Source organism: Phyllobates terribilis, unplaced genomic scaffold, assembly GCF_046119375.1.
Source record: "Phyllobates terribilis strain yellow unplaced genomic scaffold, ASM4611937v1 Scaffold_3__8_contigs__length_932513732, whole genome shotgun sequence".
NCBI lineage: Eukaryota > Metazoa > Chordata > Amphibia > Anura > Dendrobatidae > Phyllobates > Phyllobates terribilis.
Genome location: NW_027362763.1, coordinates 285,490,540 through 285,514,560, shown reverse-complemented (window position 1 = coordinate 285,514,560; position 24,021 = coordinate 285,490,540). Strand labels below are relative to the sequence as shown.

Below are 24,021 nucleotides of genomic sequence, written 5' to 3'. Positions count from 1 at the left end.
GCTGGCACTGACACTTTATAGGGCATTTGCACTTTAGGTTTCCTGGTCATTGATTATTAAGCTGGGCTGCTTTTTCATTGATATGTGTATATGCCTCAACCTTATCCACCACAAAAATGAGCCTTCGGTTTGAGTCCCATATGTACAATCCTGTCTAGCTGAAATTTTCCTGCTTAACTTTTTAAGTGTGTGTAAAATTGTTTTTAAGATGGTTTATTAAAAATTACAATTTTTAATCTTATTCGTGTCTGGACTCCAGTATACCCCCTAGTATTGTCTATAGTGGGTGATGGTGCTATTATATTGATTTTGGAGCGACTATACTATTTCTGTGACGTGTGTTGGTTATGGTTTTATTATTTGTTATAAAAGTGTTATTACTATAGTGATTAGTGCTAGAACTTCTTTATTTTATAATTTTTTAAATGTGTTTTGGAAAAAAAATTCATTGGAAGTCTGAAAAGTAAGAAGTGATTCCTATTGTACCCATGCCTTATATATTCTGGGAGAAGGGTCTCACATTTCTATTTTTCTTGTTACATTTCAATAAAGCTTTAGAAAAAAAAAAAGCAAAAAAAAAAAAAGTGTAGAGGCAGAGGCGAGTGCTGGAGGCCGGAGCTGTCGGCAGCACACATTGCTGGGATGTTTTCCTAGGAGCCAGCCTTCCTTTGTGTCCTGCTGCTGCTGAGTGGCAGGGAAATACACCCACGGGGGGGTGACCCGTCGTGCCCAGCTGCAGAGCGGAGCCAATTCCCTGCTGCCAGATCTGCAGATAGGAGAGAAGTGAGCGAGAAAAGTTGTGGGTCTGTGGCGGGACTAACACATAGTGCGCTGCAGCCATACCAGCGTCTGCGGACGTGTGATGTCCGGCAGCTCAGCCTGCAGCGCAGCCCATGAGAGTATGGGAAGCGGGATGTGCTCCAGAAGGCACAAGAGGATCCTGCAGGCTCTCGCCTTTCTGGCCGTGGCCATTGCATTTGTCTATGGGGCTCTGATGAACTATGAGTTACAGAAGCAGCTGAAGAAAGCCGAAAGCCTGGCACTAAAGTACCAGCAGCACCAGGAGTCCCTGTCTGCACAGCTGCAAGGTAGGCATGTGGAACTACAAGTCCCATCCTCCCTGCCTGGGCTGAGGAGCTGCAGGATTTTACAATGAGAAGTAATTTCCAGCTTTATCCTGAAATGCATAAGTTTGTGTTACCTAGTTACAGTTAGATGTGCTAGTGATCTCACTGCAAACCATTGCCAGTAGGTGTTATCCTTGGGCACCATTGTATCCGAGGACTGATAATGGTTTCTGGGATCATGTTTGATGGTAGGGATCTCTGTATATAGTGTATGGATGATCCTCCTCTCTATGATGGTAGAGATCTCTGTATATAGTGTATGGATGATCCTCCTCTCTGCTATGATGGCAGGGATCTCTATATATAGTGTATTGATGATCCTCCTCTCTAATGATGGCAGGGATCTCTGTATATAGTGTATGGATGATCCTCCTCTCTGCTATGAGGGTAGGGATCTCTGTATATAGTGTATGGATGATCCTCCTCGCTGCTATGAGGGCAGGGATCTCTGTATATAGTGTATGGATGATCCTCCTCTCTGCTATGATGGCAGGGATCTCTGTATATAGTATATGGATGATCCTCCTCTCTGCTATGAGGGTAGGGATCTCTGTATATAGTGTATGGATGATCCTCCTCTCTGCTATGAGGGTAGGGATCTCTGTATATAGTGTATGGATGATCCTCCTCTCTGCTATGATGGTAGGGATCTCTGTATATAGTGTATGGATGATCCTCCTCTCTGCTATGATGGTAGGGATCTCTGTATATAGTGTATGGATGATCCTCCTCTGTGCTATGAGGGTAGGGATCTCTGTATATAGTGTATGGATGATCCTCCTCTGTGCTATGAGGGTAGTGATCTCTGTATATAGTGTATGGATGATCCTCCTCTCTGCTATGATGGCAGGGATCTCTATATATAGTGTATTGATGATCCTCCTCTCTAATGATGGCAGGGATCTCTGTATATAGTGTATGGATGATCCTCCTCTCTGCTATGAGGGCAGGGATCTCTGTATATAGTGTATGGATGATCCTCCTCTCTGCTATGATGGCAGGGATCTCTGTATATAGTGTATGGATGATCCTCCTCTCTGCTATGAGGGTAGGGATCTCTGTATATAGTGTATGGATGATCCTCCTCTCTGCTATGAGGGTAGGGATCTCTGTATATGGTGTATGGATGATCCTCCTCTCTGCTATGATGGTAGGGATCTCTGTATATAGTGTATGGATGATCCTCCTCTCTGCTATGATGGTAGGGATCTCTGTATATAGTGTATGGATGATCCTCCTCTCTGCTATGAGGGTAGGGATCTCTGTATATAGTGTATGGATGATCCTCCTCTCTGCTATGAGGGTAGGGATCTCTATATAGTGTATGGATGATCCTCCTCGCTGCTATGAGGGCAGGGATCTCTGTATATAGTGTATGGATGATCCTCCTCTCTGCTATGATGGCAGGGATCTCTGTATATAGTGTATGGATGATCCTCCTCTGTGCTATGATGGTAGGGATCTCTGTATATAGTGTATGGATGATCCTCCTCTGTGCTATGAGGGTAGTGATCTCTGTATATAGTGTATGCATGATCCTCCCCTCTGCTCTGAGGGTAGGGATCTCTGTATATAGTGTATGGATGATCCTCCTCTCTGCTATGAGGGTAGGGATCTCTGTATATAGTGTATGGATGATCCTCCTCTCTGCTATGAGGGTAGGGATCTCTGTATATAGTGTATGGATGATCCTCCTCTCTGCTATGAGGGTAGGGATCTCTGTATATAGTGTATGGATGATCCTCCTCTCTGCTATGAGGGTAGGGATCTCTGTATATAGTGTATGGATGATCCTCCTCTCTGCTATGATGGTAGGGATCTCTGTATATAGTGTATGGATGATCCTCCTCTCTGCTATGAGGGTAGGGATCTCTGTATATAGTGTATGGATGATCCTCCTCTCTGCTATGAGGGCAGGGATCTCTGTATATAGTGTATGGATGATCCTCCTCTCTGCTATGAGGGCAGGGATCTCTGTATATAGTGTATGGATGATCCTCCTCGCTGTTATGAGGGCAGGGATCTCTGTATATAGTGTATGGATGATCCTCCTCTCTGCTATGATGGTAGGGATCTCTGTATATAGTGTATGGATGATCCTCCTCTCTGCTATGAGGGTAGGGATCTCTGTATATAGTGTATGGATGATCCTCCTCGCTGCTATGAGGGCAGGGATCTCTGTATATAGTGTATGGATGATCCTCCTCTCTGCTATGATGGCAGGGATCTCTGTATATAGTGTATGGATGATCCTCCTCTCTGCTATGAGGGTAGGGATCTCTGTATATAGTGTATGAATGATCCTCCTCTCTGCTATGAGGGTAGGGATCTCTGTATATAGTGTATGGATGATCCTCCTCTCTGCTATGAGGGTAGGGATCTCTGTATATAGTGTATGGATGATCCTCCTCTCTGCTATGATGGTAGGGATCTCTGTATATAGTGTATGGATGATCCTCCTCTCTGCTATGAGGGTAGGGATCTCTGTATATAGTGTATGGATGATCCTCCTCTCTGCTATGAGGGTAGGGATCTCTGTATATAGTGTATGGATGATCCTCCTCTCTGCTATGAGGGTAGGGATCTCTGTATATAGTGTATGGATGATCCTCCTCGCTGCTATGAGGGCAGGGATCTCTGTATATAGTGTATGGATGATCCTCCTCTCTGCTATGATGGCAGGGATCTCTGTATATAGTGTATGGATGATCCTCCTCTCTGCTATGAGGGTAGGGATCTCTGTATATAGTGTATGGATGATCCTCCTCTCTGCTATGAGGGTAGGGATCTCTGTATATAGTGTATGGATGATCCTCCTCTCTGCTATGAAGGCAGGGATCTCTGTATATAGTGTATGGATGATCCTCCTCTCTGCTATGAGGGTAGGGATCTCTGTATATAGTGTATGGATGATCCTCCTCTGTGCTATGATGGTAGGGATCTCTGTATATAGTGTATGGATGATCCTCCTCTGTGCTATGAGGGTAGTGATCTCTGTATATAGTGTATGCATGATCCTCCTCTCTGCTCTGAGGGTAGGGATCTCTGTATATAGTATATGGATGATCCTCCTCTCTGCTATGAGGGCAGGGATCTCTATATAGTGTATGGATGATCCTCTCTGCAGGCACATCCGCTGATCAGAAAGGAATGTCAGGGACAGATCCTACCTCCAAAGTATACTTTTCTGGCTGCTCCTCCTGCACCTTACCTTTAGGCGAAGAGATGTGTACATATTCTAGAAAGCCCTCAGCATCCGGGACAGGAGTAACTACAGAGGAGCCTCTCACATGTCTGAGCTGTTCTACTACATAATGAGAAATAGCAGAAGAATGCTCTAATGAATCTCAGTGTGACTCCTGTGTCATGTAACCATTTGTATCGTGATGTGATAAATAATGAAGGGAAATTAAGAGATCAGTTCTTGCATTTTCACTTCTTACGTCTTGTTCACAGGACCATATGTTCTCCATCCCAGAAAAACGGTCTGATTACACTGATCAGAGTGGGATCTGTTTTTTTCAGGTGCGGAAAATAATAATAATAAAAAAAAAAAAAGTTTCTCCATCTTCACCATTATGTCAGTCCATGAAAATCGGACCGCACTCAGATGTCATCAAAGTGTGATCCGATTGTTTTTATTTATTTTTTCCTCCTGATCCACAGACTTGAATGGCTGAGTATGATCCGATTATCGGTGGGCATACTGCGATTTTTTTATTTATTTTTTTCTCTCTTTTTTTCCTCGCACCGCTCGGTCCGATGACAAAGTACAGCCTCATTGAATAACATTGTTCCAAGTGCAATCCGATGTTTTGACAGGTCACATTCGGACCGAAATTACAATAGTCTGCAGAAGCCCTAAGGATCTTTTTAGAAAGGGCTGTTTTGTACAAGACAGTTGTATATATTTTTTTTCTTGGTGAATTTGTGTCATTGATATTGATGGTTGTAAGATGCGCCAAAAATGTCACACTTAAAGGGAACTTGTCATCAGTTTTTTGGCTTATAAGCCCTGCCCATCACCTTTTAAGATCACAAGAATGGGGTTCCTGCAACCCCTTTATATCCTCAGACGTGCCCCTGCATACTTCAGAAAAATGTATCATACGCTGTATGTAAGTTGCACGGTCCAGTCCGATTGGTGTCTCCACAATGTGATCAGCGCCGGCCTGGTCCCTTCAAATGCCGCCTCTTATAAGTGGATGACGTCTCTCCATCATCCACGTATTGCCTGAAGTCTCGCACCTGTGCAGTGAAATCGGAGAGCTGTGCAGGCGCGCCTCACTGTGCCCTATTGAACATTCCACTGCACAGACGCGAGACTTCGGACACTACATGGATGACGGAGAAACATCCACTTAAATACTGTTTTTAAGAGACTAAGGCTTAGTTCACACGATGCGTTTTTAATGCGTTTCCGCGGCGTTTTTGCAGCTGCGGAAACGCATTAAAAACGCATGGTAGAAGGGCAGCAATGTTCCCAAATTGAAATCCGCATGTGCTGTGCCCATGATGCGGATTTTTCCGCAGCGTTTATGCTGCACTCAAAAATCCGCAGCATGTCCATTAATTTTGCGTAAACGCGGCGTTTTCGCCGCCATTGACTTGCATTAGAACGCGCCAATTCCGCAAGACTGCATTTGTACTTGCGTTATTGGCGCGTTCTAATGTGCGGATGGTACCCGAGTGTGGAGGAGAGGAGAGTCTCATCCACATCCAGGTACCATTAAAAAAGCTGTAAAACAAGAATAAAATAAAGATATATTCACCTTCTGACGGCCCCCGGTCTCCTTCCCTCTGCTCGCGTGCAAGACTGAAGGACCTTCGGTGACGTCACAGTCATGTGACCGCAGGCCCTTCAGCGCAGTGACTCGCGATATCCCGGCAGCCAGGAACAAGCCAGGAACGAACGCGGCAGCACACACCGGGGCATCAGAGGGTAAGTATTTTTTTATTTTTAAACATTCTTATACGGTCACACTATATAAATCCATGCCGGTTGCATGGATTTATATAGTGTGACCTAGTTGTCAAGCACTTTCCAAGTGATGCTAAAATTGCCTGGAAAGCGCTTGTCAATCCGCATGCCGAAACGCATGTGAATCCGCATGTATTCCGCAGGAAAAACGCATGTACAATCTGCATGCGTTTTTTCTGCCAGGGAGATGCAGAAATGATGCAGAAATTTTCTGCTTCATTTCTGCATCGTGGGCACATAGCCTTAGGGTGGGGTCTGTGATCCCCTGCTGTAATATCTGTATACTCTTTTGCTTCCTCCCCTGCCCAGGAGCTGTGGTATGTTCTGCACACGGTCAGACACAGACAATTTTTAAAATGACCTTTTGTTCTTGGGTAAACCCCCTTTAAATCTACATGAAAAACTGGGTGGATTTTTGCCTGGGCAAGATGTGACAAGGCAGGAATCACAGGAAAATTCAACCCCACAAATATTACCCCACTTGCCACCACACCAGGGCAACTGGGAAGAGCTGAAGCTAAGCACCTGAATTGGCGAATCTTACGGATGCGCCATTTCTGGGGTGGCTGAGGGCTGATTTTTTTTTAGTGTGGTAGGGGGCCAATATCCATGGCACATTCCCAGGCTTATTTATATCAGCCCACTGCTGTCTATTTAGCCCTTGCTGATTAGTAATATTAGGGGGACCCCACGCCATTTTTTGGGGGGGTCCACTTTTTATTAACCAGTAAATGGTAAGCAAACAGCTGTGAGCTGTTATCAACAGCCTGGGAACCCCTATGGCTATTGGGCCCTTTCCAAGAATATTAACATCAGCCCCCAGTTGTCGGCTTTCCCTCAGCTGGTTTGGAAAATGATGGGGGAGCCCACTCCATTTAAAAAAAAAAAAAAAAAAATTAATATGTGCTAGACAAAGACGGTGGCCACTGACTACCACTATCATCAGTGTTGCCTAGTCTAGTAGATCACAGGAAGACCAGGTGACAATGATGACAGAAGTATTCAGCACCCGGTGCCTGGGAACATCGCTAAATGGACGTTTTTTTCCCAGGAGCTGGTATGTGTAATACTGATGCAGCACATGGATGCCACATTGATGTTGGACACTGATAAGACCGGTACTGATTTTTTCAGTATCTGTATTATCAGGACGTTTGAAGGAGGCCTTAGTGATGGCTTGAAGAATAGTCAGATCATTTCTTTTAGCTGCTTTGCAGCTTTCGAATCCTGAAGGGGCAAAGATCAACTAAAGAAGACAGAACATATGCACAGCAAGTCGTTTTACACTGCTCTGCATATGTTCATTGTTTTTAATGTTTATTGAGCTCTTTTTCAGGTGGATTCCAGGTGGACTGTGTCTGAAAAAGACGTGGTGTGCACCAGGGCTGTGGAGTCGGTAAGCCAAACCTCCGACTCCTTAATTTCCATGACACCGACTCCACAACTCTGCTCACTTTAAGTTTTTTCCTTATTGACTGTTTTATTATACAATTCCCACGCTTCCCTGTATAAAACACTGATGGCACATACAGGTGCATCTCACTAAATTAGAATATCATCAAAAAGTTAATTCATTTCAGTTCTACAATACAAAAAGTGAAACTCATATTACCGTATTTTTCGGACTATAAGATGCACCGGACCATAAAACGCACCTAGGTTTTAGAGGAGGAAAATAAAAAAAATGTAAGCAAAAAATGTGGTGTTCATGATGCACTTTTAAGGGGGGAGGGGTCTTTTGCTGACACTGGTATAGGGGTAATATCCCCCAATTCTGACAATATCCCCTATCCTGGTATATATGCCCCCCCCCCTTCCCCCATCCCCATCCTGGTATGCCTGGCATCCCTCCATCCTGGTATGCATGGCACCCCTCATCCCTATCTTGGTATGCATGGCACCCCTCATCCCTATCCTGGTATGCATGACACCCCTCATCCCCGTCCTGGTATGCATGGCACCCCTCATCCCTATCCTGGTATGCATGCCACCCCTCATCCCTGTCCTGGTATTCATGGCACCACTCATCCCTGTCCTGGTATGCATGGCACCCCTCATCCCCGTCCTGGTATGCATGGCACCCCTCATCCCCGTCCTGGTATGCATGGCACCCATCATCCCCGTCCTGGTATGCATGGCACCCCTCATCCCCGTCCTGGTATGCATGGCACCCCTCATCCCCGTCCTGGTATGCATGGCACCCCTCATCCCCGTCCTGGTATGCATGGCACGCCTCATCCCCGTCCTGGTATGCATGGCACGCCTCATCCCCGTCCTGTTATGCATGGCACCCCTCATCCCCGTCCTGTTATGCATGGCACCCCTCATCCCCGTCCTGTTATGCATGGCACCCCTCATCCCCGTCCTGGTATGCATGGCACCCCTCATCCCCGTCCTGGTATGCATGGCACCCCTCATCCCCATCCTGTTATGCATGGCACCCCTCATCCCCGTCCTGGTATGCATGGCACCCCTCATCCCCGTCCTGGTATGCATGGCACCCCTCATCCCCGTCCTGGTATGCATGGCACCCCTCATCCCCGTCCTGGTATGCATGGCACCCCTCATCCCCGTCCTGGTATGCATGGCACCCCTCATCCCCGTCCTGGTATGCATGGCACCCCTCATCCCCATCAGGCTGCACATAAAAAAAAATAAACTCATACTCACCTTTCTTCTCTCTCCTCCAGCGCTGCATCCGGTCGGCCCGCACTGATCTCTCCATGTGAACCGTACATGACGTCACTGCCATGCGCGGCTCACGTGGAGAGATCAGCTGCCGGAAGTCACTGCTCTCCACGCCGGGACTGTGTGCGCGGGGAGCAGTGACTTCACTCTCCTTCATAGCCGGCCACAGTGTAGCTGCGCCGCGGCTCCCGCAGCTGCCGGGCTATCGCGTGTGCCCGCTTATTAAAGGGCATGAATATTCACCCCTACCCACGCCCATGGGCGTGGAGAGAGTTTGAATATTTATGCCCTTTAACAGCGGGCACAGGCGATTCCGGCAGGAGCTGCAGCGCGGCTACACTGTGTGCTGCTATTAAGGAGCATGAATATTCAGTGCTCCCCATGGGTGTGGGGAACAGTGAATATTCATTTTCTTTAGCAGCAGGGACAGTGTAGGCTGCAGAGGGCGGCTGCTGCCTCCTGTGCCCCGCTCCTCCACCGCTACTGCTGGAGGAAACAAGTGCGTCTTATGGTCCGAAAAATACGGTATATAGAGTCATTACAAACTGAGTGATCTATTTCAAGTGTTTATTTCTGTTAATGTTGATGATTATGGCTTACAGCCAATGAAAACACAAAAGTCATTATCTCAGTAAATTAGAATACTTTATAACAGCTTGAAAAATGTTTTTAAAATCCAAAATGTTGGCCTACTGAAATGTATGTTCAGTAAATGCACTCAATACTTGGTCGGGGCTCCTTTTGCATCAATTACTGCATCAATGCAGAGTGGCAAGGAGGCGATCAGCCTGTGGCACTGCTGAGGTGTTATGGAAGCCCAGGTTGCTTTGATAGCAGCCGTCAACTCGTCTGCATTGTTGGGTCTGGTGTCTCTCATCTTCCTCTTGACAATACCCCATAGAGATGGGGTTAAGGTCAGGCGAGTTTGCTGGCCAATCAAGCACAGTGATACTGTTGTTTTTAAACCAGGTATTGGTACTTTTGGCAGTGTGGACAGGTGCCAAGTCGTGCTGAAGTATGAAATCTCCATCTTCAAAAAGCTTGTTGGCAGAGGGAAGCATGAAGTGCTCCAAAATTTCCAGGTAGATGGCTGCCCTGACTTTGGTCTTGATAAAACACAGTGGACCTACACCAGCAGATGACATGGCTCCCCAAACCATCACTGATTGTGGAAACTTCACACTAGACCTCAAGCAGCTTGGATTGTGGCCTCTCCACTCTTCCTCCAGACTCTGGGACCTTGATTTCCAAATGAAATGCAAAACTTACTTTGCATTTACTTATTGTCAATGACTGCCTTCTGGACATCTGTCAAGTCAGCAGTCTTCCCCATGATTGTGGAGCCTACTGAAACAGACTAAGGGACCTTTTTAAACGCTTCGGAAGCCTTTGCAGGTGTTTTTTGTTAATTATTCTAATTTACTGAGTTAATGACTTTTGTGTTTTCATTGATTTTAAGCCATAATCATCATCATTAACCCCTTTGCAACCCAAGGTGGTTTGCACGTTAATGACCAGGCCAATTTTTACAATTCTGACCACTGTCACTTTATGAGGTAATTACTCTGGAACGCTTCAACGGATCCCCCTGATTCTGAGATTGTTTTTTCGTGACATATTGTACTTCATGATTGTGGTAAAATTTCTTCGATATCACTTGCGTTTATTTGTGATTTATTTGCAATTTTCAAAATTTGAATTTTTATGCCCTTAAATCAGAGAGATATGTCACACAAAATAATTAATAAATAACATTTCCCTCATGTCTACTTTACATCAGCACAATTTTGGAACCAAAATGTATTTTTATTGGGGAGCTATAAGGGTTAAAAGTTGACCAGCGATTTCTCATTTTTCCAACAAAATTTACAAAACCATTTTTTTAGGGACCACATCATATTTAAAGTCACTTTGAGGGGTCTTTATGACAGAAAATACCCAAAAGTGACACTATTCTAAAAACTGCACCCCTCAAGGTGCTCAAAACCACATTCAAGAACTTTATTAACCCTTCAGGTGTTTCACAGGAATTTTTGGAATGTGGAAGAAAAAAATGAACATTTAACTTTTTTCACAAAAATGTTACTTTAGACCCATTTTTTTTTTTTATTTTCGCAGGGGTAACAGGAAAAAATGGACCCCAAAATTTGTTGTGCAATTTCCCCTGGGCACGCAGATACCTCATATGTGGGGAAAAACACTGTTTGGGCGCACGGCAGGGTTCGGAAGGGAAGGAGCGCCATTTGACTTTTTAAATGTAAAATTTGCTTGAATAATTAGCAGACGCCATGTTGCATTTGGGGAGCTCCTGATGTGCTTAAACAGTGGAAACCCCCCCTTATGGAACTTATGTAGATGTGTGGTGAGCACCTTGAACCCCCAGGTGCTTCACAGAAGTTTATAACATTGAGCCGTAAAAATAACATTTTCACATTTTTCCCACAAAAATGTTTTTCAGCCCCCACTTTTGAATTTTCATAAGGGTAACAGAAGAAATTGCACTATGCAGTTTGTTGTGCAATTACTCCTGAGTAAGCAGATACCCCATATGTGGGGGAAAACCACTGTTTGGGCACGCGTCAGGGTTCGGAAGGGAAGGAGCACCATTTCACTTTTTGATTGTAAAATTTGCTTGAATAATTAGTGGATGTGCCCCTGATGTGCCTAAACAGTGGAAACCCCCCACAAGTGACACCATTTTGGAAACTAGACCCCTCAGGGAACTTATCTAGATGTGTGGTGAGCACCTTGAACCCCCAAAGTCCTTTACCGAAGTTTATAACATGGAGCCGTGAAAATACAAAAAATAAAACTTTTTCCACAAAAATGATGTTTTAGCCCCAATTTGTTTATTTTCACAAGGGTAAGAGGAGAAAATGGACCCCAAAAACTTTTGTGCAATTTCTCCTGAATACGCCAATACTCCCATATGTGGGGAAAATAGTGTTTGGGCGCACGGCAGAGTTCAAAAGGGAAGGAGCACTGTGTGACTTTTTGAACGCAAAATCGGCTGGAATCGAGAGCGGACGCCATGTCTCTTTTGGAGAGCCCCTGATGTGCTTAAATAGTGGAAACCCCCCACAAGTGACCCCATTTTGGAAACTACACCCCTCAAGGATTTTATCAAGGGGTATAGTTAGCATTTTGAGCCCAGAGGTACGACACAGATAACATTAGGTCATCATATTGAATAAGTTGTCATTACTCTTGAGCACAAGTGCTCACTACTTGAGTTTGCATCGGGTACTCAGGTATGCACCATGTATCACGGATGCTCAAGTGAAATACGGTTATTAGACACTCCAAAAAAAACATGCGGGGATCGCTCGTGCATGGCATGCAATCCCCGCAAGTTTTTTTTGGCCGCGAAGCATATGGGGCGGAGACTCGAGCACCAGCGATACTCAATGCATACCCGAGCACCCGATGCAAACTCAAGTAGCAAGCACTTGCGTTCAACACTAGTTGCCATATCGTCATCTTTTTTTTTTTTTTACTTTTGAAAAAAAAAAACAACTCTAACATTAGCACAACCCTAACCCCAGCCCTAGCGTTTATTTTTTACGCCGTTCCTAGTGCGGTATAAGTAATTAGACAACTTTATTCTTCGGGTCGGTGCGACTACAGAGATACCAGAATCATATCGGGTTTTTATGATTGACTGCTGTCACACACTAAAAGACACATATTTTGTAAAATCTAGTTTTTGCATCGCCATATTTTGAGAGAGCTATAATTTTTCCATATTTTGGCCGACAGTCATGTGACGGCTTGTTTTTTGCGGGATTAGTTGACGTTTTTATTGATGCCATTTTCAGGCATGTGACATTTTTTGATCGCTTTCTATTCCAGCTTTTGGGAGGCAGAAACCAACAATTCAGGAATTGTTTTTTTTTTTATTTTTTTATTCTACTCCGCGTGTGGTAAAATTGATAAGGTAGCTTTATTCTTCGGGTCAGTACGTTTACAGCGGTACCACATTTATATAGTTTTTCTATGTTTTGGCGCTTTTACACAATAAAAGCTATTTTATAAAAAAAATATATTTTTTTGCATCACTTTATTCTGAGAGCTATAACTTTTTGATTTTTCAGATGATGGAGCCTTATGGCAGCTTGTTTTTTGCGGGACAAGATGACGTTTTCAGCGGTACCATTTTTATTTATATTCGTCTTTTTGATTGCGTGTTATTCCATTTTTTGTTTGGTGGTATGATGATAAAGCATTGTTTTTTGCTTCATTTTTTTATTTTATTTTTTTACCGTGGTCACTGAAGGGGTTAACAAGTGGGACCGTTTTATAGGTCAGGTCGTTCCGGACGCGGCGATAGCAAATATGTGTACTTTTATTGTTTTGTTTTTTTTGTTTTTTTTTTTCATAATAATATTTATTGATGGGTACATTATATTTTTATTTTTGGTGGATTTTTTTTTTATATATTTTTACAATTTTTTTTCACATTTTTTTTTCACTTTCTGACAGTTTTTTTACTTTTATACTTTGTCCCACTATGGGACTTTCACTTTTTTTATTCTGATCGCCTGCATAGCATAGGGATGGAGCACCATCCCTGTGCCATGCAGGCAGTCAGCGCTGCACAGTGAGAAGATAGTTTGGTCATGTACTGCGCATGACCAAAAAATCTTCCTGCTGTCTGGTGACCCGGATGTTGTCATGACGACATCGGGTCGTCATGGCAACAGCCGGAAAGCCGCGGCAGACAGCGCTGGAGGCCAGAAGAGGAGGTGAGTATCCCGATCACCTCCCCATAGCCACCGCAATGATGCGATCGACTTCGAGTTTCACTTTTTGTATTGAAGAACTGAAATAAATTAACTTTTTGATGATATTCTAATTTAGTGAGATGCACCTGTATAAATACTGGGATAAAAGCACCTTTCAGAGCATGAGCACAAGGGTTATATGAAGTATTTGTGGGCCATAGGAAAACTACAAGGAACTTGTGTTCAGCTCAATGGCACCCATTTTCTGCACGTTACAAGAAGTCTATGTATTTTAACCTTACTAATATGCACGTAACTCCTGTAGGGCCCAGTGAGACCCTGTTCACATGATGACAAATCATTTATTTCATATGCCTTAATAGGGCTCTGATCACTAAGGTGGTAGATGCCAGTATACCTTTTTTGGCTGTACACAATAACATAGTAAATGATTCTATTCTATGGAGAGGCATTCAGTAATAAAACATACTGTAAGCTATACTACATGTGTACAAAGCATATTGCCAGTAGGGATTCTCAGCAGAAGCTTGATCTGCTGGATTCCCACCTGGGGTGAGGGGAGATCTCATGATATGATAGCAGGACATGTGAAAACAAGAACAATGGTCTACAGATCTCAGGACAGAGGGCAGCACTTGTTCGTCTCACATGAACTAGTTTAGTTTTGCCTATTTAAGGTCAATGGTTTTCAGTTTTTTTCCCTCCTTTGCATGGAATTGTAATGTCTTCCATTAAGTTATGTTTGTTGTTTTTTTTGAGAGAGATTTTCTGACAAAGTTCGGCAAAAATCCTGTCTAAAAAATTAAATTAGAATTGTGCCATATGCTACATTTATTTAGGGTTTTACGCTGAGTGCCCAGGATGCGGATTTAATGCGTTTCCTCGGCGGTATTTCCGCCGCTGAAACGCATTAAAATCGCTTGTGAAGAGGTCTGGGATGTATCCCAATGATAATCCGCATGTGCTGTGCACATGATGCGGAAATTTCCGCTGCGGATTATCATTGTGGAAAAATCCGCAGCACAACCAATCGCTCCCATTGACTTGCATTGAACCGTATAATATCCACCTATATACATGCCTATGTTATGTTATGCGGTTTAATGCGCGGATGGTACCCGGGTCTGGAGAAGAGGAGACTCTCCTCCAACCAGGGTACCATGGTACCTGCAAGTAAAAAGAGAAAAGCTGTTGGTCACATGGCCGCTGATGTCAGCCGTCAGTTGATGGTCGCGTGACCATCAGCTGACTAAATGACATCACCGCAGGTCCTGCCAGTACACCTTCTGGACGCTGAGAAGAGAGGATCGCCACCGGGAGGAGACCGGGGGCCACCGGAGATGTGAATATAAAGTTTTTTTATTACTTTTTTAATTTTTTTTTTACTTTAGATGCAGCATTTGATAGTAGAAATTTCCTCTAAGTTGGTCACAACTATACGGGAACAAAATGGTGCTGGTGTCATCTGTGTTTTGCTCAGTGTGTCATCAGTGTATGGTCTGTATGTCCGTCTTTACCACCAGTGTGTCATCAGTGATTTTTCATGGATGGATAAAAAAATAAATAAATTACAAAGCTTTTCCTATCCTGTGCAATGTTAAATATGCATTGTACACCGATGCCATCCGTGTGCTGCACAGACTCATAGACTTGTATTGGCCTTTTTAATCCACTATATCGGGGGAAAAAACGGACATGTCTCCATGAGTTTTGCATGGACACACTGTCTGTGGAAAAAACAGACATGCAAATAGCACCATAGATCATAATAGGTACGTGTGCTATCCATGAAAACAATGGATACAACACGTATATGCAACACGAATGTATGAATGAGACCTCACTATAATGCAGGATGAGCAATTCTGCCGCAAAATGTAAATCATGTAAACACAAGGACCTATGTGATAATGTTGTGTGCCAGCGGCTACAGAAAGTCAGAGCCCTGGCAAACTCTTCCAGCTTTTACCCAGGTGAAGGGGTGGACTTTTCTGCTCATAATTTCTCAAGGATAGTAAATGTATCATGTGAGCTTCTGTGTATAAAATAGCATATTAATCACTTCAGCATCAAGGGAAGCGATAGATGATACTTTGCACGTGCGGGCACCATTTTGCTAGAGGAAAACAATTTGTCTGCAGCAATATTGCGCTTGCGCAGTAGCATTTCTCAATCGCTGAGAGATTCTACTGCGCATGCGCGGCGCTATATTGCTGCACCCAAATTCTTTTTCCTGAAGCAAAATGGTGCCCGCGCGTGCGTATTAGCATCTCTCGGCAACCGAAAGATGCTACTGCGCATGCGCGGGCCGCGGTGGCCGTGTTGGGGGATGTAAATTTTCACTTTTGAACAGAAATTACACAGGCAATATTTAAAACAATAGGCAGGTCACTGAAAGCACAGTGACCCGTGAAAGGCCAGAGATGTGAATATATAATGAGAGCACCAGTTACAGCCCCTCCCTAAAGTCCCGCCCCAGAGCACGAGCATATCATTATGGCAGAACTCAAAATAAAGATTATAAAAGAACCACTGGACGGATTTCATCAACAAAGGTATCATATTACTCAGTATAACGGCACCCATCTGGCAGTGTATGTGGTTTACTAAGCACAATCCTGCTGATAGGAGCATTTTACCTGCATAGGAAAGCACAGCAAACTGCAATTCCTATACAGAAGTCTACTGTAAAGAAATATGTTGATGAATACAAGTTTTTTTTTTTTTTTTTTACAGTGGGCCCCTATGGTGGATGGATGCCTTGGCATTTATCAAGCACATCCAGTACCTCCAGAGCGTGTGTGCATGACATTGGACACAAATGTTGCGTGTACCTAGCTGAAATGATCCAACAGTAAAAACAAAAAACAAAACAAACCTATAAGGCCGAGAAGTGGGGTTTTACTTATACTATTTACAGATCTGATAGCATAAAACTCACAGTAAAATAGTTTATTTCCTTCATAGTTTTGTTGAATTTTCTACTAGTCTTTTACCAACTTAAAATATATCAGAACACATTTTAATTTTAGATGTATTATTCTGCTTCATCTGAGCAGCCTGTAGGTGCTACTGGGGTTAGTACCTCTGTAGTAGTGCAAAAGGACCTGAACTGGAATTCTAGATGAAAGACAAGATCTCAGCGAAGACTTCCAGCACCTTGAGGAATATTCGTATAATTTGTTTTGGCAAACACATGTCCCCTTCCCATGTAAGAGAAGGAGATTTCCACATTTTCTATTTTTCTTAAGAAAGGGGTCTTGCATTGTATGTTTGAGATAAATTATAATAAAAAACATGCTGACTAATATTGAGATGACTTTCCCAGGGTAATATGGGGGAGACTCTGTACCCGGGCCTTGACCTTCTGTGGGATGTCACGGCAGTTGGCTCTCTGGTCCGTACCCTGGGGTCACTCTTTAAAAGGGGTTTGTTACTTGAAGGGATGAATAACAGTTTTGTCTCGTGACGCCACCTGTGGTTCCTGGTAATAGGTACCAGCGCTGCTGCAGACCTCTGGAGCAGATGTTAGGGCTGCTGAGTTAGTGCGGCTCTCCACAGGCAGAGCACAGCTCCAGGGCAGTGTAGGTGCAGATGGTGATGCTGGGCGTTGTAGTGCAGGAGCGATAGCGTGGTAGAAATAACTGACAGAAACAGTGGGGTGCAGTCATCCGAGTTTACTCACAGTTATTTCGGTTCCTCAGGCTGCCCTAGATAGCTGACAGTCTCCCACGTCGCGCTGCGGTTACCAGGCAGGGGTTCAGCACTCCCTCAAGTATCTAAAGAGCACTTAACGGGACCCCTCTCTGTATGTTCCTTTCTTAGCCGACTTCCCGCTCTGGGTCTCTCCCTCCTGCCCTGCGCCCCGCCACACGAAGTCCCGATCGGGTACCTGGAGATCCCTTTGGGCAACTTGAAGTTCCCGGACCTCACTTGGTGCCCTTTTCGGCGGCTTAGGTGCGGCTGTGGCAACTGCACCTTGGAAGTGCAGAAGCCTCCGGTTTTCTAGCTGAGACGTAAAGTAACTCGGCTAGTCCAGGGACTGGTTCCCTTTTTGCGTCCTGATCCCTCTGACGCTTGGCAGATTCGGGCGTACGGGTGCTGTCCTGCACTCGTCGTACCCCATGGGATCTCTTCTGTTACTGGAGCCTTTCTCCTCCTCTCCCCTCTCACTCTTGGGCCTCTCTTACTAGGCCCCACTCTGGAGCAGAGCTCCTGAAGAGACTCTGCTCCCCTCCTCTTCTCTCTCCTAAGGTTATGTGCCCACGATGCAGAAATGCTCAGGATTTTTTCCTGAGCGTTTCTGCGTCTCCCTGGCAGAAAAAAACGCATGCGGATTGTACATGCGTTTTCCTGCCAGGGACATGCGGAAATGGAGCGTTATTCATTGACATTTCCGTATGCGGATTGACAAGCGCTTTCCAAGCGATTAGCATCACTTGGAAAGTGCTTGTGACAACTAGGTCACACTATATAAATCCATGCAACCGGCATGGATTTATATAGTGTGACCCGAGAGAGTGGTTAAAAATAAAAAAATAAATATATACTTACCCTCCGATGGCCCGCGCTGGCTTGCTTTGCTCGGTGCCGGCAGCGGTGGATTGAAAGACCTGCCGACGTCAGCGTCGCGTGACCCGTCACATGACTCTGACGTCAGCGCAGGTCCTAAAATCCACTGCAAAGTGCCGGGAAGCAAGTAGGAGCGCAGCGCGGGCCGCCAGAAGGTAAATATACATTTTATTTTTTATTTTATTATTTTTTTACAGATTTTTTAATGGTACCTGGGTGTGGATGAGACTCTCCTCTCCTCCACACCTGGGTACCATCCGCACTTTAGAACGCGCCAATTACGCAAGCACAGATGCAGTCTTGCGGAATTGGCGCGTTCTAATGCAAGTCAATGGCGGCGAAAACGCAGCATTTCCGCAAAATAATTGGTAGTGCTGCGTTTTTTTCCACAATGATAATCCGCAGCGGAAATTTCCGCAGCATGTGCACAACACATGCGGATTATCATTAGGGAACATTGCTGCCCTTCTACCATGCGTTTTTAATGCTTTTTCGCAGCTGCAGAAACGCATTAAAAACGCATCGTGGGCATACAGCCTAAAGAAAACATGGAGGAGCTTCACGTCCGTCTGATGTCATATTGGATATGAGGATTTTGTAGATACACTCCTGTGATGACCATAAAGAAAACATGGAGGAACTTCACGTCAGTCAGATATCATATCAGTTATGAGGATTTTGTAGATGCGCTCCTGTGATGACCATAAAGAAGACATGGAAGAACTTCACATCAGTCAGATGTCGTATCAGTTATGAGGATTTTGTAGATGCACTCCTATGACCATAAAGAAAGCATGGAGGAACTTCATGTCAGTCAGATTTCATATCCGTTATGAGGATTTTGTAGATGCGCTCCTATGATAGTAAAGAAAACATTTAGTGCATCCCAAAATGACAAAGGAAACCTGCAGCACTAGGGGAATGTGTCTGGTTTACTGAGTCCTATTTTATTACTTCTTAACCACAAACCTCCAAACACAAACAGCTCTTTGTTCCATTTGTGCTGTACATATTGACATTGCAGTGTCTGGATTAAACCAACACATATGAATGAATGAAGTAAAGTTAGGAAAGTCAAACAAACTGTGAAAGAAAGTCAACAGCAACACAACCTTTTGCAACTAAAGCCCCCATCTCACATAGCGAGATCGCTGCTGTGTCACGGTTTTGGTGACGCTACAGCGACCTCACCAGCGATGTCGCTATGTGTGACACTTTGCAACGATCAGGCCCCTGCTGTGAGGTCGCTGATCGCTGCAAAGTGTCCTGGACCATTTTTTGGTCGTTGCTCTCCCGCTGGTCAGCACACATCGCTGTGTGTGACCAGCGGGAGCAGCGATCAGGCTGGTAACCATGATAAACATCGGGTTACTAGGGGCACACGCGCACCTAGTAACCCGTTGTTTATCATGGTTACAACTCTGCTACCGTGAGCGGTAACCTCCCGCTCACTGTAGCAGAGTAGTAACCATGATAAACAACGGGTTACTAGGTCCGCGCGTGCCCCTAGTAACCCGATGTTTACCATGGTTATCAGCCTGCTCCTGCTTCAGCAGGCTCGTAACCAGGAGCAGGACATCGGACATCGTGGAAAGATTCTTTCCACGATGTCGCTGCTCCCCTGATCGTTGGTGAGCCTGCCTGTTTGACAGCTCACCAGCGACCACATAGCGACGCAGTAACGATCCCTGACAGGTCGTATCGTTGTCGGGATCGTTGCAGCGTCGCTAAGTGTGACGGGGCCTTTAGGTGTATAATTCAGTGTTCTTCCTGCTCCCTTGGCTGATCATTTACCTCACACCATTTATCTCTATCTCTAACATCTCTTTATCTATCTGACCATCTACTTCTAGCTATGGTTAGGCTCTTATCAGTTTTTGAAAAGATAAGTCAAAAATGTATTTTTTGTAAGACCATGGTCAGATGCAGCATTTGTTTTTCTTTTTGCTACTTTTTTTAATGTAGAAAAGAAGCTGCGTTTTACAGTATCAGCAAAAGCTATGAGATTTCAGAAATCTTGTGCACATGCTAGGTGTTTTTTTTTTCCTGACTGAATTTGAGCATTGCATAGTTTCCAAATCTTCAGCATGTCCGTTTTGTCAGCAGTTTTGCAGTGTTCTTTCACCCATGGAAAGCAATGAGAAAGTACAAACATTTCTGCATCAAAAACATCTCTTGGCAGGAAAAAACACTTCATAAAAAACTGAATGTTTTTGTTGCCTTTTATTTTACTGCGTTTTTTCCCATTCATTAGAATGGGTGAAAAACGCTGAATGACTTGACATATAGATTTGAAACTGCTTCAAATCTGCAAGGAAAAATAACCAACATGTGCATGAGATTTCAGTAATATCATTCACTTTGCTGGGACAGTAAAATGCTAAGATTTTTTTTTTCCGGCAAAACACGTGGGGAAAAAAAAACTTGGCAAAAAGGCAATGTATGTATTTTGTAAGAATATTGCTGACAGGTCATAAAATTGCGTATTCTGCTCAGTGCTATCTGTTATTTTACTGTATTTTATATAAATGGTTTTCAGGTCACTCTTTGTTGGTATGTTCTCCATTTTTCAACTCCTGGCAACACATTAATTCTATGACAGATTTTCAGGAAAGGTGTCTGCACTTGCTTGGGTTCCATTAGGGTGGTATCACACATCCTTGTTTCAGGGTCTGTGATGCTCCGACTATATAAGGGTCTTGTAATGCAGCGGCTTGCTGCAGTACTAAAATGTTCAGGGGGTGTGTTCTGGCTGACCACGTACCTCCCTTAGTCATTGACTAAGGGCGTAAGCCAGAAATGCGTCTAGATTGCATCTCCGCTGTCATGGACTTTTATATATTTTAATATTTTGTACAAATAAAGTGAGAATTATTTTTTATTGGAGACTTTTCCCACTTTCTCTTCATGTATACTGGCCGAGAGTCATGGCATTGTGGGTTTGAGTCCAGAAGATATGAGCAGCAGGATGGATTAAATGCATGGTGAGGCATATATTGTTTTTTTGTAAAGAATTATCTAAGGGTCTCCTCACCTAAACTCAACTGCCTTCTAAGCGTATATAAGGCTGTCAAGTACAGTTCAGGAGATCCGTGGCCAGTCCATGTGGAATCGGCCTATGGCTGAGTTCAGATGGGCACATGCAAGATCATCCGTTTATCTTCCAGAAAAATAGATGATTTTTCATTTGTATGCAATTACATGAACAATTTAAAGGTGTTGTCCAGGACTTTTATATTTATGGCCTATACTTTGAATAATTCATTATTATCTGATCGGTTGGGGTGCCGGCTGTTGGCGGCTGGATATGCTGAGCTGCAGAAGCTGCACAGCACATCTCCGGCAACTGCATAGTGACCGCAGCCGGATACTGTACATCCGCCACCTATTGGTTCGAACCTCTGCAATTCTGCTTCCTTCTGCCATAGCTGCACCCGCACTGATCAGATGATATTATTGTGATTTTGCTTGTTTTTTAATTTTACATATCTCTGTGTAAAAAAAAAAAAAAAAAAAAAAAAAAAAAAAAAAGTACATGTGAACTTCCACAGTCTTGTCTTGGTCAATGTGCTGTCCGTATGCTGCCAGTTTATGCGTACGGACAGCTTATTAACTTTTAATACGCTCATGTAATCAAGTCATTAGGTTGAGGTAAGAAAACGTTGCAGAACTCAGTTATGGAGTTTACGTTATTAACAAGTTTTGATGCAAAGTACAGTGAATGTGAATTGGGTTTCATAAGACTCCATTCACTAAAACGTATTAAAAAACCCAAAACCTGAAATGGGTTGTACACGTGATTTTCAAATCTGCAGCATGATATATATTATTCAAATCTGCCCTATGACACAGTCATGGCTGAAAGTGTTAGCACCCTTAAAATTGTTCCTGAAAATGAAGTATTTCTCCCAGAAAATTATTGCAGTTACACATGTTTTGTTATACACATTGTAAGGTGGCTGCCGGACAGGTCGTGGACGGGAGGTATGTGTCCCCGAAGTGCCAAGCTTCAGTGATGTAGGACCTGGAGAAGCAGGCTCCAGCACACATAGTGCTGAGAGGAATTTAATGGGCCCGGATTACAGAGCCGGCTTTTACGAGCAGCTGAAAGAGCTGTAAACACGGACTGTGGCACCACATCTCATGAAATGGCGGTCGTTAAGGACCTATTTCATCCCATAATAATTGGACGTGACTTTGCATTATTCTGGGAAATGTGGGGGAAAGCGGGGACACCTGGTTGCTCGGATGACAGCCAGATCGCCCCTGAGGAAACTTACCCTCAGAACATGGTAGATGAGTTTTCCATGTCTGTGTTTGTGGGCGATGAGAATGAGACAACATCCCCTGAGGCCAATATCCCTGAGCTGGAGGTGTCCGAGGGAAACTTTGGAACTGCCCAACTCAGGGATTTAACTCTGAAAGGGGCCTTTGCAAATGTTACTGTGTTAAATGGGGTGCCTCAGGAACTGGGGGCTGACACTCTGTTCCCTCATTTTGCTGTAAATGGGGATTTGCTGTACAGAGTAACCAAGCCAAGGGGTGAGGTAATAGAACAGTTGCTGGTGCCAAGGCCCTATAGACGCAGGGTGTTAGACATGGCTTATTCTCATGTGTTGGGTGGTCACCTGGGTGCAGACAAGACTCAGGAACGGATCCTCTAGAGATTCTACTGGCCAGGTTGCTATAGAGAAATAGAGTTATTGTCGTTCCTACCCTACATGCCAGATAACCTCCCCAGTGGCCCACTTCCGCAGTCCCCTAGTGCCCCTACCCATCATCGAGGTTCCATTTGAACGCATAGCAATGGATCTAGTGGGGCCTCTGGTCAAGTCCGCCCGAGGGCATCAGTATATCCTGGTGGTATTAGATTATGCTACATGGTATCTGGAGGCCGTAACACTACGAAACTCCTCCGCCAGGTGTATAGCCCGGGAGTTAGTCCACATGTTTTCGAGAACGGGGTTGCCTAAGGAGATCCTAATAGACCAAGGAACTCCATTTATGTCGAAGGTCATGAGGGAATTGTACAAGACATTACAGATTACACAACTGAGAACCTCTGTGTACCATCCCCAGACGGACGGACTGGTCGAGAGGTTTAACAAAACCTTGAAATCAATGTTGAGGAAAGCAGTGGAAAAGGATGGCCGAGACTGGGACTGTCTGCTTCCCTATCTGTTATTCGCCATCAGGGAAGTTCCCCAAGCTTCCACAGGTTTCTCCCCGTTTGAACTACTCTATGGACGACACCCTCGAGGACTCCTGGATGTGGCGAAAGAGTCCTGGGAAGCTGAGACCACTCCCTATAGGAGCGTGGTGGAGCACGTTGCCCAGATGCAAGAGAGGATTGCCCACGTGATGCCCATTGTGAGGGAGCACCTCCTCAAGGCACAAGTCCAGGGTGTATAATAGGCCGGCCAGGGTGAGATCGTTCAACCCAGGAGATCGAGTGCTTGTGCTAGTGCCCACAGTGGAGAGCAAGTTCATGGCCAAGTGGCAGGGCCCCTATGAGGTGGTAGAGAAAGTGGGGGAAGTTAACTATAAAAGCCACCAACCTGGGAAGAGGAGGCCCTTAGAAATTTACCATGTTAACTTGATTAAGCCATGGCAAGATAGAGAGCCCGTGGAAGCTCCCTGTTTAGTGGCTGAGGCTGAGGCCGATGTGAAAGAGGTCAAGGTGGCAGAGTCTCTGTCGCGTGCCCAAAAGCAACAGTGCAAAGAGTTGCTACAGCGAAATAAAGACCTGTTTTCGGAGTTGCCAGGACTCACTCAGGTCATAGAGCATGAGGTTCTCACAAAGCCTCATGTTCACGTCAATCTAAAACCATGCCGGCTCCCCGAGGCCCGCAGAGAGGTGATCTCAAAAGAAATGAGGCAGATGCTTAACCTGGGAGTCATTGAAGAG

At 44.6% G+C, this 24,021-nt stretch overlaps 1 protein-coding gene across 5 annotated transcripts in view; it reads left to right on the top strand.

Annotated features, from left to right (window-relative positions):
- Positions 1-567: 567 nt before the first annotated feature.
- GOLIM4 (golgi integral membrane protein 4) overlaps positions 568-24,021 on the top strand; it is a 123,973-nt gene continuing 100,519 nt past the window's right edge. For 3 of the 5 annotated variants that reach the window (XM_073674837.1, XM_073674835.1, XM_073674834.1), the window contains exon 1: positions 569-1,088. In XM_073674837.1, the coding sequence (XP_073530938.1) occupies positions 863-1,088 (226 nt within the window). In that variant the 5' untranslated portion in view covers positions 569-862. Of the gene's footprint in view, positions 1,089-24,021 lie in introns of all 5 variants that reach the window. The other 2 variants (XM_073674838.1, XM_073674836.1) reach the window with 2 other exon arrangements.